This window comes from Macaca fascicularis, chromosome 20, assembly GCF_037993035.2.
Source record: "Macaca fascicularis isolate 582-1 chromosome 20, T2T-MFA8v1.1".
Classification (NCBI taxonomy): domain Eukaryota; kingdom Metazoa; phylum Chordata; class Mammalia; order Primates; family Cercopithecidae; genus Macaca; species Macaca fascicularis.
The window spans coordinates 85,479,969-85,497,301 of NC_088394.1; the positions used below are offsets into that span (position 1 = coordinate 85,479,969).

A 17,333-nucleotide genomic window follows, 5' to 3' on the forward strand; every position below is an offset into this window, starting at 1 on the left:
AAGCCGAGTGTTAGCTAAAATGTAACAAAGTCACACTAATGATGGGGTTGGGGGGCGGCTGTGAGGACCGGCTCCCAGGTGGCACCATGAGACGGGGACGCTCCAGGATGCCGTGGGAGCTCTGGGAGGGCCCTGGACGGTTCTGCCTCAGTAGCCAGCCCCAGGATGGTGTGCTGTTATCACTTGTCAAAATAGGGAAATTCCTGTTCCTCCTGGTGATGTTGGCTGGGAGCCATGAGTGAAGGATCACAGCTCCTAGTACAGAAGAACCATGTGTTCCTTTCTCTCTGGGCCTTGGGGCGGGGAGGGTCCCTCTCCCTCCTGTATCCTGAAGGGGAACCTGCAAGGGAATCTGTTGTGTCAGGACCCCCACCCTCAGGGCCACTGTCTGTCCCCTCAGGAATGGGCACCACAGACCATGTCATCGTCCTGGCGTCCACGAACCGAGCTGACATTTTGGACGGTGCTCTGATGAGGCCAGGCCGACTGGACCGGCACGTCTTCATTGATCTGCCCACACTGCAGGTCAGAGCCAGGACCCCAGCCTCTCCCACTCCACCTGGGCCGCCCTCACTCGTCCTGGGTGGTCTGGCCTCTCCTCTAAGACACTTGTTGGTGTGAAGCCTGTCGCTGCCCCGCAGGTGCTGGCACTGTCCAGCGCGGCCCCCACGTGGGCCGCACGCCCCCAGCAGACCTGCCCACCTGCTGCACTCACTGCTCAGGGCTTTGCAGTTCTTTTCACCCGCTATTAGTTTTCCTTTTATCCTGGGTATCAGTCTGGTTTTTATAGCAAATCCTTTGAAACAAAATCCAGGAGGAAAAATGGTGGGAAACTTTATTCTTGTGCGGCATCATTTCCTTCCATCCAGAGCGTGGGTTCTGGAGACGTAGACTGTGCAGCTGCCCTGAAATTGGGCTGGGAGTAGAAGCTCTGAGACCTCTTGCCTGATTCCCTCCTCTGTCACAGGGCTCTGGTTAGACATTACACCTCCTGGCCAAAGGGCCGTGGTTGCCGCCCTGAGGGAGCAGGAGTTCAGCTCATGGAGGGGAGGGTTTGGAGAGAGGGCCTCGGGGTTTGCTGGTAGGTTCATGGTGTGTCAGTGCAGCCTGGGGAGCAGGGCTGGGCTCACAGAGGCAGCTGCCCTGATGCCTCAGCCGGTGCTCGGCCTCTGTTGAGGTGGAGAGTGAAGGGCAGAGCGGAAGCCCTTCCTGCGGCTGCTTCTCCAGGGGAGGGCGGCTCGTTTTTCTTTTTGATTTTTTCTTTTAATTTTTAGAGAAAGGGTGTCGCGCTGTCACCCGGGCTGGAGTGCAGTGCTGCGATCACCACTCAACTGCAGCTTCGACCTTCAGAGCTCAAGCTGAGGAGCTGGGACTGCGACGGGCGGGCACCACTGTGGCGGCTAATTTTTAACGGGGTCTCACTGTGTTGCCAAGTCTGGTGTCAAACCCCTGGCCTCAAGTGATCCCCACCTTGGCTTCCAAGAACGTTTTTTTTTTAGACAGAGTCTTACTCTGTCCCCCAGGCTGGGGTGCAGCGGCGCAGTCTCGGCTCACTGCCACCTCTGTCTCCTAGCTTTAAGTGATTCTCCAGCCTCAGCCTCCCGAGTAGCTGGGATTACAGGCGTGCACCACCACACCTGGCTAATTTTGTATTTTAGTAGGGACAGGATTTCACCACGTTGGCCAGGCTGCCTGCTTCAGCCTCCTAATGTGCTAGGATTACAGGTGTGAGCCACCGGACCCGGCCATCCAAGAGCGTTCTGTTCATGTTTAAAATGCTGCTCACGGCCAGGCGTGGTGGTTCACGCCTGTAATCCCAGCACATTGGGAGGCCGAGGCAGGTGGATCACTTGAAGCCAGGAGTTCCAGACCAGCCTGGGCAAGTTTGCAAAACCCTGTCTCTACTAAAAATACAAAACTCAGTCAGGCGTGATGGCGCACCTGTAATCCCAGCTCCTTGGGAAGCTGAGGCTTGTACTCAGGGCAGGCGCGTCGGGGACCCCCCCTCCCGCCACAGACAAACATGCAGCGCCTGCGGCAGTAACTGGGCGTGAACGCAACGGTCTGTCGTCCTCCCCGGTTCTGGCAGGAGAGGCGGGAGATTTTTGAGCAGCACCTGAAGGGCCTGAAGCTGACCCAGCCCAGCACCTTTTACTCCCAACGCCTGGCAGAGCTGACACCAGGATTCAGCGGTACGTTCTCAACCCGCAGCCTGAGCAGCGTCACATCCTGAGGGCCGGCGGTCTCACCTGTGCACACAACGTCGAGGCCTCCTGTGTAGGGTGGGCGCTGCCTTCTCTGGGGGCCCCTGCTCAGTACAGGCCTGGGTGGGAGCTAATGTGCAGGTGGGATGGCAGGAGGTCAAGATGGCACCCGCCCTCCTTCCTCTGCCCCAGGGTGGAAAAGCAGACTGTGCTTGACTCGAGATGGTGGCGGTACGTTTGCCTCCACACAGTGTGACCAGTCATCCCGGCATTTCCCGTCAGACCCGGGGTCAGACGACGCAGTGCTGGCAAAGCCGCCTCCCTCTGACCCTCACAGTCTCTGTCAAGCTGTAGAAATAGAAATCGTACATCAAGACGCTTTTTTCTGCGTGGCTCACATTTTAAAACAATGTAAACAAAACTCCCTTTTATTGAGATCAACTTCCCCTTTGATTGTTTGTTAAGATCTTTCACTAGAATTTTGTGGATACTGAGAGCCTTTAATTTCTTTGCCATCAATGCCCACGAGCTGTTAGGTGGAATGTCACAAGATGGGGTCTGGAACTGCCCTTGGGAGGAGAGAGACGGGTGTCAGGGCGGACGGAGCTTGGCGGTTCTGTGTCTCGTCTGTGAAATGGCCTCAGTGGAACATGGTCACGGTGCCTGCCACTCCCCACCTCTACTGCTGGTGCCAGCTCCCCTTGCCTCTCTCCCACACGCTCTCACCAGCACTCTTGGTTCTTGGTCTCTTTTCTCTCTTTGTTCTTCCTTTTAATTAATTATTTATTTATTTTGAGACAGAGTCCTGCTCTGTCGCCCAGACTGGAGTGCGGTGGCGTGATCTTGGCTCACTGCAGCCTCCGCCTCCTGGGTTCAACCATTTCTCCTGCCTCAACCTCCGGAGTAGCTGGGATCACAGGCGCCGACACCACACCTGGCTAATTTTTGTATTTTTAGTAGAGACGGGGTTTCACCGTGTTGGCCAGGCTGGTCTCCAACTCCTGACCTCAGGTGATCCGCCTGCCTCAGCCTCCCAAAGTGCTGGTACTACAGGCGTGAGCCACCGTGCCCGGCCATCTTTGTTCTTCCTTGAGGGCCCCTTCCTCCTCTTAAGCCCTGATAGAGAGCAGAGCCCCACCGCACCGTGCCCTGGCTGTCGTTTGTGTTGGCAGGGGCTGACATCGCCAACATCTGCAACGAGGCTGCCCTGCACGCGGCGCGGGAGGGACACACTTCAGTGCACACGCTCAACTTCGAGTACGCCGTGGAGCGCGTCCTTGCAGGTACAGGGGGCGCGCCCTGGTGAAGGCCGTTCTTAGCAGGGCTTGAACCCCAGAAATACCCAGGCAGGTATTTAGAGATGAGGTGGATGGAGCCAGATCCAGGCCTGGGTGTCCTGTGATTGAGTGGCCGGGAGCCATCACACGGGAAGGAACACACGTTGCCTTTCAGTTCTGTGTAACTCATGTCTTTATGATGCCAGGTACTTTTCCTTAAAGTATCACAGACTTAGACCTAAGAGTAGACACTCGTCCAACAGAAATATAAAAATGTCTTGCCAAAGAAAATGAAAAAAAAAATAAAAAATTCCCCGCCAAAAATAAAAATAATGAAATAAAAACTAAACATGCCTTACCGGCCTGGGTGTGGTGGGCTCAGCCTAGCCCTGGCCCTACAGGGGCTGAGCTCCAACCGCTGACTGTGGGCCGGAGGGCTGCTGCCGCCCGCGGGCATGGAGGGACAGCTGTGCCTTCAGCGCAGGAGGGGCTCTGCGGACAGGTGTGGATCTGCTGCGCGACCTCTGGCAAAACCCGTGGCTCTGACTCTCAGTAGGAACAGGAGATGAGTTTTGGGGACGGGTGGGCTGGCCGCCTCTGACTGCCGTCCTGTGGCTGCTCAGTGTGGGGTCTGCGACGTCTGTGAGGAGAGCAGGACTAAACCGGGAATCGGAGCTGCTGGAGGTTTCCGTAGCTATGATGGCAACAACCAGACGTGATCAGTCATCTCATGAAATGGAGTTCAGACCCACAGTGTCAGTCTGAGACACAGGGAACGTTTGAAAAGGGAAGTGGTTCTTGCCCCAGGTGTTTGAGGAGCACGAGCCTCCCTTGCGAGCTGTCCTTGTGAGAACCGAGTTCCCTCACCCTCAATCTGAGTGAATTCCTAGCAGACATGCCTCTGGCAGGTCCCCGGGGCTTCAGCGTGGAAAGGCGGTGGATCCCTGCAGAGGAGTGGGGCCAGCCACTGTGCCAGACACTGTGAAACACGCCTGGCTTCCCCCCACCCGCCCCGCGGGTCCAGGGAACTGGCGCTGCCTGTGTCTCACCAAAATGTATTTTTGGTAACCGTTTACTTTTATGTGGAAATTGATAAGCTTTTGATCATAGTAGCAAAGCAGGAAGGACTGAGTGGGAACTGCAGGCCACTTGAAAGAAAATACAGCCAGGGCAGGGTGTGGGGGCTCATGCCTGTAAGCCCAGCTCTCCGGGAGACCAAGGCGGGAGGATGGCCTAAGCCCAGGAGGTTGAGGCTACAGTGAGCTGTGATCACACCACTGCAGTTCAGCCTGGACAACAGAGCGAGACCCCTGACTCCAGGAGAAGAAAGGAAAATACTAACAGGACGCCATTTCCCGTGTGTGATGCAGAGTGGGTCCTCTGTGTTCATCTTTAGTGTGGACAGCCTGAGTCTTGAGAGCCCCCAGCTAAACGGGTCCAGTGCCTGGCGGCCGGTAGTCCTGTACTCAGGGGAGATGAAGGTTATCCTGCACCCTTCAAGGGGTGCATCTTTGACCCAGTGGACAGCTTAATGTCCATCCGAAGTCCAGGAGTCCCTCCAGGAAACTTGCTTACACTGGCAGACGTCCCATGGCTCCTGTCTGATTCACGTCCAGGTTATGCCTGCCTGACCATCGCTCTGGTGCTGGGGCCTGCCCTGTGTCCCCCACATGCCTGAGAAAACCCAGCCTGGGCAGCCCCTGGTTCTTCCTTGTGGAAGGTGCAAATTCAGTCCCCACCACAATAGGAAACACGTTCAAAGACTTACTACTCACAGATCCTGGGCAGGGAGGGCGCCGGGAGTGGGGAGGGCCATCCTCCACCCCCAGATCCCATGAGGCAGAAGTGAAGGGTCCGGCAGAAAGAAGAGAGAGCGTGTGGCAACCAGCCGTACGCACAGGGAATGGGGAGTGGTCAGTGCAGTTCACGGTCAAATGCCTGAATGGTCTGATTAGAGGAAGTGCAGGGAGCACGGGGAGCCCAGGCTCCTGGGTGGGAGAGACACCCCTAAATGCCCATCTCTGGCCACTGGCATGGGCGGTTGAGCGTGGTGTCCTGGTGCCCAGGCTGCAGGCTTGGCCATGCCATCCCTGTTGAACTGAGCTTGTCGCCCCTTCTGGTGTCGACAGCCTGCCTGCACTTGTCCGTACTAGAAACACACTCGTTTGTTTTCAGGTAAGCCTGTCTTGTACGCCTTGTGGTCTCGTGCCTTTGTACACAGTCCTGTAGCCGGCTCTGGTTGGAGTACTTCATCGGCCACAGCCAGTGTGTCTTAGGACTTAAAGCCTTGCAGTAAAGTGGTGGTGGAAGGTTCCAGTAGCACGATGTACTTGAGTGCTCAGGACCACGAGCTGATTCAAGTTGTACAAAATGGAGACTTACAGATGTGTGGAAAATGTGAGACAGGAAATGAAGCCTCACCAGTAAGCTGAACAGGGGAAAATTAATGCAAACATTTGTCCCTGGCTGGGCACTGTAGCTCATGCCTGTAATACCAGCACTTTGGGGGCTGAGGCAGGAGGATTGCTTGAGGCCAGGAGTTTGAGACCAGCCTGGGCAACACAGCAAGACCCCATCTCTTTTAAAACAAAAAAAAAGAAAGAAAAGAGTATTAGCCAGGCATGGTGGTAGAGCACACCTCTGGTCCCAGCTACTCAGGCGGTTGGGGTAGGAGGATTGCTAGAACCCGGGAGGTTGAAGCAACAGTGAGCCATGATTGCGCCACTGCCCTCCAGCCTGGGCGACAGAGTGAGACTCTGTCTCTTACCAAAAAAAGCCTTGTCCCTGAGGCAAAAGGCCTCTGAAGGGATGAGTGGAAGCCATGAGGATCCAGAAAGTGATGGGGATGGGAGCTGCCCCGCCAGGTCTGAGGGGAGTGGGAGAGTAAGCAGGAGGCCGATACTCACAGGAGGCCTCTGCCCATCCTGCCAGAAAGTCAGAAGCTGCTGTTCTGTGACCCCTGCCCCGACCCTGTGGACCTCGCCCAACCCTGGGGCAGGAGGAGAGAATCCTCAGAGGGTTGCACTTGTTCCTAAAAGCAGCAGGAGCTATTTTGATACTTGCAACATTTATAAAAGAAGAAATCACGACCTCCTTCAACAGCTCTTTGACCTGAAGAGTTTTGAGTTGGGTGTCCGGAGCCATGGCTACAGAGCTGCTAGAGGCAGATGTGCAGAGAGAGCCTTGCTTTGACTACATGGGGCAGGAGCAGGGCCCAGCCAGGGAGAGCCCGGGGCCTAGCTCACACCCCGTGGCATTCTTTTTTGTTGGTATTTTTTTTTTTTTTTTTTTTGAGATGGAGTCTCACTGTGTCGCTCAAGCTGGACTGCAGTGGCGCGATCTCAGCTCACTGCAAGCTCTGCCTCCCAGGTTCACGCCATTCTCCTGCCTCAGCCTCCCAAGTAGCTGGGACTACAGGCGCCGCCACCAAGCCTGGCTAATTTTTTATATTTTTTTAGTAGAGACGGGGTTTCACCGTGTTGGCCAAGATGGTCTCGATCTCCTGACCTTGTGATCCGCCCGTCTCGGCCTCCCAAAGTTCTGAGGTTACAGGCTTGAGCCACCGCGCCCGGCCAGTTGGTTTGTGTTTTGAGCGGAGTCTCGCTGCGTCACCCAGCTGGAGTGCAGTGGCGCGATCTCGGCTCACTGTAACCTCCGCCTCCCAGATTCAAGTGATTCTCCTGCCTCAGCCTCCCGAGTAGCTGGGATTACAAGCACCTGCCACCATGCCTGGCTAATTTTTGTATTTTTAGTAGAGATGGGGTTTCATCATATTGGTCAGGCTGGTCTCAAACTCCAGACCTCAGGTGACCCGCCCGCCTCAGCCCCCCAAAGTGCTGGGATTACAGGCGTGAGCACCGCACCCGGCTCACATCCTGGCATTCTTTCAGGGACTGCCAAAAAGAGCAAGATCCTGTCCAAGGAAGAACAGAAAGTGGTTGCATTTCACGAGTCGGGCCATGCCTTGGTGGGCTGGATGCTGGAGCACACGGAGGCTGTGATGAAGGTGGGTCCACAGGCTTTGGCCAAAGCTGACTGGGAAGTCCCGCCTGTGTCTGTAGCTGACCGGGGGGCCCCGCCTGTGTCTGTAGGTCGTGTGAGAGGAAAGCCTGCCAGTGTCATGATCCAAGGAGTAAGGTGGGAGGCGACTGTCCCAGGATGATGGGCAGAAGCTCGGGCATGGGAGGCAGGAGTGGACTGTGTCACATCGGAGCCAGGTGCTGCTACTGGGGTGACTCCTGGAAGGTCACACCATGCAGTGGGGTTTCACTGCCTGTGCGTGTTCTCAGCCTGTCCACCCCAAATGACTCCTAACATTGGAAAGAAGTGAGTTGAGCATACATTTAAAAAATGCTACTGTAGGCCGGGCGTGGTGGATCACCTGAGGTCAGGAGTTCGAGGCCAGCCTGGCCAACATGGCAAAACCGTCTCTACTTCAAACAAAAAACTACTCTTGTAGGCAGCTGTGAACTCGATGGAAGTTGATTCTTACCAAATGGTGATGTTACAGCTTCTCTCAGACATGTGGCTCCACCACTGGGAGCCCGAGTGCTGTCAAGAGGAGGTCTCTATTCAGAACGCAGGCGCCGTCTTTACAGTGGAGCCCCAGGAACCGGTGCCGGTTTGAGGCTCACCGGAGACGGCAGCGGTGCTGTGTTCCTACCTCAGGGTTCGCTGCAAAAAATGCACACAGTGCAGCAGTTGCCCGCTTGGCTTGCCAGCGTGGTCTCCACTGCTGTTTCTCAGGCGTGAGCTGTAGCAAAGTTGGGTGTTAATCAGAGGAGCATCCTGCCCATCCCAGGCTCCCAGCAGGGCTGAGGCCAGCGTCTGGGGACCAGGTACATGCTGCTCCTTGGTGACGTGCATCGCGGTCATGGGACCAGAGCCGGCCCAGTGTGGGGCGAGTGGACACTGAGCTCAGGGTCCCATTTAAGGGATATTGAGAAACTGAGCAACAAACACAACGTTTTAACTCAGTATGTCAACAAATCAAAATTAACGCAGGGGCTTTGGGAGGCCGAAGCGGGCAGATCACCTGAGGTCAGGAGTTTGAGACCAGCCTGGCCAACATGGTGAAACCCCGCCTCTTCCAAAAATACAAAAAATTAGCTGGGCATGGTGGTGCACACCTGTAATCCCAGCTACTTGAGAGGCAGAGGCAGAAGAATCTCTTGAACCCGGGAGGCAGAGTCTGCAGTGAGCCAAGACTGTGCCATTGCACTCCAGCCTGGGTGACAGAGCAAGACTATCAAAGGGAAAAAAAAGAATTTTTACTTTATTTGATAGGCAAAACTCAGATAGTCACGATGAAAAAGTAAGTCTCCTTCCCAAGGCTCAGTGTCCTGCCAGGGAAAGGTTGTGAACTGACTGTTGTGGTTTTGGTCATTAATGCAATCATCACTGCAGCCGTTATTTAGAGCCTTTTTTTGGTTTTGAGACAGGGCCTGTCTCTCTGTCGCCCAGACCGGAGTCCAGTGGTGCAGTCACAGCTAGCTCACTGCAGCCTTGACCTTCCAGGCTCACAAGATCCTCCTACCTCAGCCTCCTGTGTAGCTGAGACTACAGGCGTACACCACCGCTGGCTCGGGCAATTTTTGTATTTTTTGTAGAGAAGGGGTCTTGGCTAGTCTCGAACTCCTGGGCTCAAGGAATCTGTCCGCCTCTAACTCCGAAAGTGCTGAGATCACAGATGGGAGCCACCGCGCCTGGCCTAGTTTTAGGTTCTAAATTCAGCGTTCTCTCAGGATTCTCAGAGCACCTGGTTGTGGCCATCTTGCTGCCACAGTTCTCAGAAGCAGCAGCTGGGCCAGCAAAGGACCTGCCCCTGCCCTGTCTCCCTCCGTCTCCCACTCCGCGGTTCCATGTCGTTGGGTTAGCATGTTGCCCCATCCCCCTCCTTGCACACCTGATGTGGGGGTGTGGGGGAGCAGCAGAGGTGAGGGCAGTCCATGTTCCCTCAGCATCCTGGGGTTCCCATTGCTCTGAACCCTCCGTGGCAGTCGCTAGTGCCAGGGGTCAGCTCAGCGGCCGCTGGGGGTGTAACTTGTCCTTCGCCTCTCAGCTGTCTTCTACAGATCTTGTCTTCTTGACTCCCTAGTCATGTATGAGAAGACACTCCCCAACAGTGTATGTACAGGCACCTGTGGTGGGAACCCTGCTGTCTGGGCTGGCCGTCCGTCTGTGGTGGGAACCCTGCTGTCTGGGCTGGCCGTCTGTGGTGTTAGGGTCCTCTCTTGTAAAAGATGCTGATTTGCTTTCCTGCTTTAATGATGGAGACCTCTTAGTCCCACACCTTCCTCCTCAAAGCCCACATCCTGCCTACTGACGTGGGCCATCTTGACCCTGTGCAGGTCTCCATAGCCCCTCGGACGAACGCCGCCCTGGGCTTTGCTCAGATGCTTCCCAGAGACCAGTACCTCTTCACCAAGGAGCAGCTGTTTGAGCGGATGTGCATGGCCCTGGGGGGCCGGGCCTCGGAAGCACTGTCCTTCAACAAGGTCACTTCCGGTGAGGAGCGGCTGCGTGGGCCCCGGAGGTTTCAGAGTGCTTTTCCGTGCATTATTCCTTCTGTTCCAGTGAATGCCGTGGGGTGAATCTGGTGTAGATGTAGTTTTGAGTTTATTAAGTGTTTTTTAAAGGATAAGTTGTGGTCATAGGAGATTTGGAGCTAAGCAAGACTTTTTAGATAATTTAACTGGACAAAAAACTTAACCTATATGCCAACTCTAAACGCATTTAATTGGTTAATTCTTGGCAATGGCTACAGGAAACGGAATGAAATGGAAGCAGCTTCACTGTTCTGAAGCTGTCACTTCACTGGGAGATCCAGAGACTGAAGGAGGGTCCCAGGGCTCCAGGTCCGTGGGTGTGCCGCGCATAGGCCTGGGCTTGTGCTTGAGAACTGCCGTGCAGTGAGCTCCTGTATGCCCCCCAGGTTCTAGATTTCCAAATAAAAGAGCATTTCTGAAAGTTTAAAGACTCTCTTAAGGAACAGTGGCGAGGTGCCAACGTCCTCACTGTCCAGCTTCACGGTGGGACTCCTCGGGAGGAAGGGGATGCGGAGGCACGGTGCTGCCCCAGGACACTGACCGGGACACCTGCTGTGCACCTGCAGTGCTGAGGATCCCTCTGTCTTGACCCCACCCTCCAGGGGCACAGGATGACCTGAGGAAGGTCACCCGCATTGCCTACTCCATGGTGAAGCAGTTTGGGATGGCACCTGGCATCGGCCCCATCTCCTTCCCTGAGGCACAGGAGGGACTCGTGGGCATCGGGCGGCGCCCCTTCAGCCAAGGCCTGCAGCAGATAATGGACCATGTGAGTCGGCTTTGGCCACACCGCTGCACTCCGTGCTCCCCGGGAAGGGAGTCCCTGGGTCTGCCACACAAGGGCCCGCCACGGCCGCCACAGCTGAGCTCAGCTGCAGGCCCCACGTGGGCTTCTTCCTTCTGGGCTCTGCTGTAGTTCCTACCTGTGGAGTATTTTTTTCTCAGATGAGGACATAGATGCTCCTAATGAAATTATAGATGTGAATCTGGGAAGAATATCAAATAAATTCACTGAGCAATAGACGCAGGGCCCACATAGCCTTCAGACTGGGCCAGGAAAGGCCTGTGAGGCAGCTGTGGGTGGGCAGGCGGCATGTGGAGCTCTGCTCCCCCAGCAGTGGTCACGGGCAGGAGACCGCCCGCCGGCTGAGGAGTCCTGTTCCTCCTGGGAGGGGAAAGGCCATGTTCCCAGCCTGGCACTTCTTTTCTGTGCTTTGGTGCCGGAGCCAGGCGGCCAGCCTTGCCCTGACACAGTTCCCTCCATTCGCAGGAAGCAAGACTGCTGGTGGCCAAGGCCTACAGACACACCGAGAAGGTGCTGCAGGACAACCTGGACAAGCTGCAGGCGGTGAGGCCCTGGCCAGGCGAGGAGACTGCAGCATCACGCAGCACCCACGCAGCATCACACAGCACCCACGCAGCATCACACAGCACCCACACAGCACCCACATAGCATCCACATAGCATCTCACAGCACCCACACAGCATCACACAGCACCCACGCAGCATCACACAGCACCCACGCAGCACCCACACAGCACCCACGCAGCATCACGCAGCACCCACGCAGCATCACGCAGCACCCACGCAGCACCCACGCAGCACCCACACAGCACCACACAGCACCCACGCAGCACCACACAGCACCACACAGCACCCACGCAGCACCACACAGCACCCACGCAGCACCACACAGCACCCACGCAGCACCCACGCAGCATCACGCAGCACCCACACAGCACCCACACAGCATCACACAGCACCCACGCAGCACCCACACAGCACCACATAGCACCCACGCAGCACCCACACAGCATCACGCAGCACCCATGCATCACACAGCACCCACGCAGCATCACACAGCACCCACGCAGCATCACACAGCACCCACGCAGCACCCACACAGCACCACATACCACCCACACAGCATCACACAGCACCCACACAGCACCCACACAGCATCACACAGCACCCACCCAGCACCCACACAGCACCCACACAGCATCACACAGCACCCACGCAGCACCCACACAGCACCCACACAGCATCACATAGCACCCACGCAGCACCCACACAGCATCACGCAGCACCCACGCATCACACAGCACCCACACAGCACCCATATAGCATCACACAGCACCCACGCATCACACAGCACCCACACAGCACCCACGCAGCATCACACAGCACCCACGTAGCATCACACAGCACCCACACAGCACCCACATAGCATCACACAGCACCCACGCATCACACAGCACCCACGCATCACACAGCACCCACGCAGCATCACACAGCACCCACACAGCATCACACAGCACCCACACAGCACCCACGCAGCATCACGCAGCACCCACACAGCACCCACATAGCATCACACAGCACCCACACAGCATCACGCAGCACCCACGCAGCACCCACAGTCCCCACCCCTCTCGTGAAGTATTTCCAAGGCACACAGTACAGAGAACACTCTGGCCAATGTGAATTCCACCTCACCTGAAACTTACATGTCCCACACTTTTCGTCATGAATTCACCCAGTGTGTTCCCCGAAGGTAGAAAGAAGCTGCCACAGAGTCTCCTGTGCCTGTTCCTGCCGTTAGCAGTTACCGGTGTTTTGTCAGCTTTGTTTAATCTTTTTCCAACTCTTAAACTTTTTTCTTGAATTTTTTATTTTTTTTTTTTATTTTTATTTTTATTTTTTTTTTTTTTGAGACGGAGTCTGGCTCTGTCGCAGGGGCTGGAGTGCAGTGGCCGGATCTCAGCTCACTGCAAGCTCCGCCTCCCGGGTTTACGCCATTCTCCTGCCTCAGCCTCCCGAGTAGCTGGGACTACAGGCACCGCCACCTCGCCCGGCTAGTTTTTTTTTTGTATTTTTTAGTAGAGACGGGGTTTCACCGTGTTAGCCAGGATGGTCTCGATCTGCTGACCTTGTGATCCACCCGTCTCGGCCTCCCAAAGTGCTGGGATTACAGGCTTGAGCCACCGCGCCCGGCCGAAATTTTTATTAAAATAAAGTTTTAACTTTAGAGAGGATTTTGATTTTCTTTGTTTTTTTTTGTTTTGTTTTGTTTTTTTTGAGACGAAGTCTTACTCTGTCGCCCAGGCTGGAGTGCAATGGCGCCATTTTGGCTCACTGCAACCTCCGCTTCCCGGGTTCCAGCGATCCTCCTGCCTCAGCCTCCCAAGTAGCTGGGACTACAGGTGTCACCACCATGCCTGGCTAATTTTTGTATTTTTAGTAGAGAGTCTTTCACCATATTGGCCAAGCTGGTCTTGAACTCCTGACCTCAGGTGATCTGCCTGCCTCGGCCTCCCAAAGTGTTGGGATTACAGGCGTGAGCCACAGCCCCGGGCCTACCGTAGTGTTAGATGTAGAAAAGTTGCAGGCGCAGTGCAGAGAGCTCCCTGCCCCGCTGCCTCGCTCCCCGTGGAGGCCCCCCGGGGCAGTCCTCCCACCTGAGGAGCCCCCGCCGACCCGCAGTGATGGGTGCACACGTGATGCAGATGTGCTCCGTCTCCCAGTGTCCTTTCCGCTCTGGGAGTCCACGTGGCGTTTGATCGCCCGTCTCCTGAGGCTCCTCTGGGGTGACAGTTCCTCAGACCTCCTTTGGCAGCTTCGAGGACTGGCCTCGTGTTTTGTTCCTCGTGTTACGTTCCTCAGTAGGGATTGTCTGATGTGTTTCTCACAGTGGGCAGAGCTGGAGTTAACTTTCGTGTCCCTGGGTTCTGGTAACTGCTGCTTAGAACTCAGGAGAGGCGAAGGGCTCTGTGTCCATGTTGTGAACAGATGGGTAGGCAGTGGATGGGTAGTTGTTTCTTTGGCCTCCCCTTGTGTCTTTCAGGCGAGCACCGTGTGTCACATGGGGATAGTGTTTAGGGCCCTTAGAGTGTCATCCGCAACCAGCAGCAGCAGCAGCAGTCTCAGGGCAGGCGTGGGTAGTGCCATCCCTGGCTGAAGCAGCACCTGCCTGTGGACATGTGCTCATCACGGTTGACAAAGCAGCTCTGCAGAACTTGGGCTCACCACAGTGGGAGCCAGAGCCGGCAGGGACAAAGCTGCAGGCGAGGCTTCTCACTGGCTGTGGAGTGGCGTGTCTGCCCTGTGTGTCAGTGGGTTGCAGAACTTAATAAAATCTCAGACCAGCCCTAGAGAGGAAATGTTTGTCTCTTGCAATAAAGCCACAAGTAAATCACCCTAGCTTTAGGGGTTACCATTTTCTTTAGAAAATCTGGAGGAGTGAGGAAAGGAGCAGGCAGTTAACAAAAAAAAAAAAAAAGAGAGAGAAAGAAAATCTGGAAGAGTTCTTCCTTCACGGAAACCAGTGAAATGTGGCTGTGGCAGTGTTTTCTGTGGTCGGGCCAGGCCACCCCAGAGGCAGGGCCACCGGCACAGGACAGTCGGCATCTCGAGTGTTTTCCAAGATCCCACCTAGAGTGGCTGAAATTCCCTTCCCCAAATTGAGAGGTGCCAGCTCACACAACTTCTCCTCAGATTCCTTCTCCCGGTGTTGTGTCAATCAGGAGGGTGCAGCGTTTTACCCGTCTCCTTCCCTGTAGACACGCACATCTTGTCTGGTGAAAGAAATTGCAGTTGCCAAAAATAAGCCAAGATTTTGAAGGGAAGTAGAAAAATTAATGAGGCTGGCCACCGGAAAATCATTTATGAGGTTGAGATGGGGGTGATTCTTTGGGAGCTGCCTCCGTGCCTCCGCTTCCCTGGGAAAGTGGCCTGTCCCGGGTGTCCTGCACACAGGCCCGCACGCCTCTCGTCACCTCCCTGGGACAAAGATGCTCTGTGTCTGTCCTGGGGACTCTCACACTGCTGTGCCTGTTCTTTCCAGCTGGCAAACGCCCTTCTGGAAAAGGAAGTGATAAACTATGAGGACATCGAGGCTCTTATTGGCCCGCCGCCCCACGGGCCGAAGAAAATGATCGCACCGCAGAGGTGGGTCGACGCCCAGAGGGAGAAACAGGACTCGGGAGAGGAGGAGGCCGAAGAGACCCAACAGCCCCCACTTGGAGGCGAAGAGCCGACTTGGCCCAAGTAGCTGGGACGTGTCGGCCGCACGTGCGGGTGACCCGAGAACTGAGGGCTCACTCAGCCACCCTGCGTTGCTTTTCAACTGAGGTTTGCACTTCCTCTTGCGGCCCTCAGTAGTCCCTGTGCAGTGACTTCTGAGATCTGTTTGTTGATTACCCTTTTCATGATTGTAAGTTTCTCTGCAGAAACAACTGGCCAAGCCTTGTGTGTGTGCGTCGTCTCCCCTGTGGGGAAGGTTCTCAGTGCGTTCCCAAGTGAGCATGGAACACCTGAGTTCCCAAGGTTCTAGACAGTCGTTCCCAGCGTGGCTGAGGCCACCCAGAGGCAGCAGAGCATTCAGACTCCGAACAGACCGCTGTTCATGCCGACGCTTGCCCGGCCTCCCAGTTCCTGTGGCTCCCTCAGAATGCTAACGGGATCGGACATGAAAGGACCCTCTGAGCCAGCAGCCCCGTCCTCCAGCTCACTCGTCAATGGGGCCACACAGTCCGGCCCAGGCACTGGGCTCCAGGGGACTCAACACTGCCCCCTGCTGCCATGTGGACGGTGCATGTTGAGGACTTCTTGCTGGTCTAGTCAAACATGCAGTGTTGGGGGATGCCTTGGTTTTTTCTGCCCTGAGAACTGTTGAGACACTTTACTAATAAACTCTGTGGTTGGAAAATCTACATCTGCATTGTCTGGCCAGCTCTAATGCAGGGGAGCTGGCGGGCTTACCTTGGATCACAGGGTCTTGTGGTTTCAGTTTGTCATTTGAGTAATGCAGGGACTAAGTGGAAAACTCCTGTAGGAATCGGGGGCCTGGACCCTGTAGGGATAGAGGATGACCCAGGACGCCCTGGCCCTGTGTTCCGGGGCATGCGGCTCCCACTCTGGCCTCCTTGCGTCTGCCCTCCCTGTGGTGCAGTGACGTGAGTGGATTGTCCTGTTGTTGCTGCAACACTGAGTGCCCTGAGAAACGCCGGCAGAGCAGTAAGGAGGCAACCACAGGTGCGGTCACACACCCAAGTGGGGGCATCTCTGAGAGACGCCTTGACCTTTGCCCAAGTTCTTCAAATCCAAAGAGCAGCACGTAGTTGGGAAGGTTTTAGCTGGTGTAGCCAAGGGTCGTGTCCTCAGTAATCATTTTTTTCCTGTTGTGTTGGTTTTTGACAGTCTTGCTTTGTCGCCCAGGTTAGAGTGCAGTGGCGCCATCTCGGCTCACTGCAGCCTCAATCTCCTGGGTTCAAGCAATCCTCCTGACTCAGCCTCCCAAGTAGCTGGGACCACAGGCATGCACCACTATGCCTAATTTTTGTATTTTTTGCAGAGACAGGGCTAGACTGTAATTTCTGAGTTCAAGTGATCCTCCTGCCTTGCCCTCCCAATGTGTTGGGATTACAGGTGTGAGCCATTGTACCGAGCCTTTTGTGAAATTATTTTACTATTTTTAATTTTTTTTTTTTTTTTTGGGAGATGGAATCATGCTCTGTAGCCCAGGCTGGAGTGCAGTGGTGCTATCTTGGCTCTCTGCAACCTCCACCTCCAGGGTTCAAGCAATTCTCCTGCCTCAGCCTCCCAAGTAGCTGGGGCCACAGGTGCGTGCCACCACGCCTGGCTAATTTTTTTTATTTTTAGTAGAGATGGTCCTCATCTCCTGACCTCGTGATCTGCCTGCTTCGGCCTCCCAAAGTGCTGGGATTACAGGTGTGAGCCACCACACCCAGCCCTAAATTTTTTGATTTTGAGACGGAGGCTTAACTCTGTCACCCAGGCTGGAGTGCAGTGGCGCAGTCTTGACTCTGTAACCTCCGCCTCCTGGGTTCAAATGATTCTCCCGTCTGAGTCTCTGGAGTAGCTAGGATTACACGCGTACACTACCACACGGCTAATTTTTGTATTTTTAGTAGAGACAGGATCTTGCCATGTTGGCTAGGCTGGTCTCCAACTCCTGATATCAGGTGATCCACTCGTCTCGGCCTCCCAAAGTGCTGGAATTACAGGTGTGAGCCACCATCCCCGGCCTGTGAAATTTTTTTTTTTTTTTTTTTTGAGACGGAGTCATGCTCTGTCGCCCAGGCTGGAGCACAGTGGCGCGATTCACTGCAAGCTCTGCCTCCCCGGTTCACACCATTCTGCCTCAGCCTCCCAAGTAGCTGGGACTACAGGCGCCGCCACCACACCCGGCTCATTTTTTGTATTTTTAGTAGACGGGGTTTCACCGTGTTTGCCAGGATGGTCTCGATCTGCCGACCTCGTGATCCGCCCGCCTCGGCCTC

The 17,333-nt window shown here is 55.3% G+C and overlaps 1 protein-coding gene across 27 annotated transcripts in view; it reads left to right on the forward strand.

The window, feature by feature from the left end:
* Positions 1-15,743, forward strand: part of SPG7 (SPG7 matrix AAA peptidase subunit, paraplegin) — a 53,850-nt gene extending 38,107 nt beyond the window's left edge. For 4 of the 27 annotated variants that reach the window (XM_074028046.1, XM_005592809.4, XM_074028047.1 and 1 more), the window contains 8 exons: positions 401-525; positions 2,090-2,192; positions 3,377-3,487; positions 7,372-7,487; positions 9,832-9,988; positions 10,632-10,798; positions 11,300-11,377; positions 14,876-15,743. In XM_074028046.1, coding sequence (XP_073884147.1) covers positions 401-525; positions 2,090-2,192; positions 3,377-3,487; positions 7,372-7,487; positions 9,832-9,988; positions 10,632-10,798; positions 11,300-11,377; positions 14,876-15,082 — 1,064 coding nt within the window. In that variant the 3' untranslated portion in view covers positions 15,083-15,743. Of the gene's footprint in view, positions 1-400; positions 526-2,089; positions 2,193-3,005; positions 3,488-4,104; positions 4,802-7,371; positions 7,488-7,572; positions 7,699-9,831; positions 9,989-10,631; positions 10,799-11,299; positions 11,394-14,875 lie in introns of those variants that run through there. The other 23 variants (XM_074028043.1, XM_074028038.1, XM_074028045.1 and 20 more) reach the window with 13 other exon arrangements.
* The last annotated feature ends 1,590 nt before the right edge of the window (positions 15,744-17,333 follow it).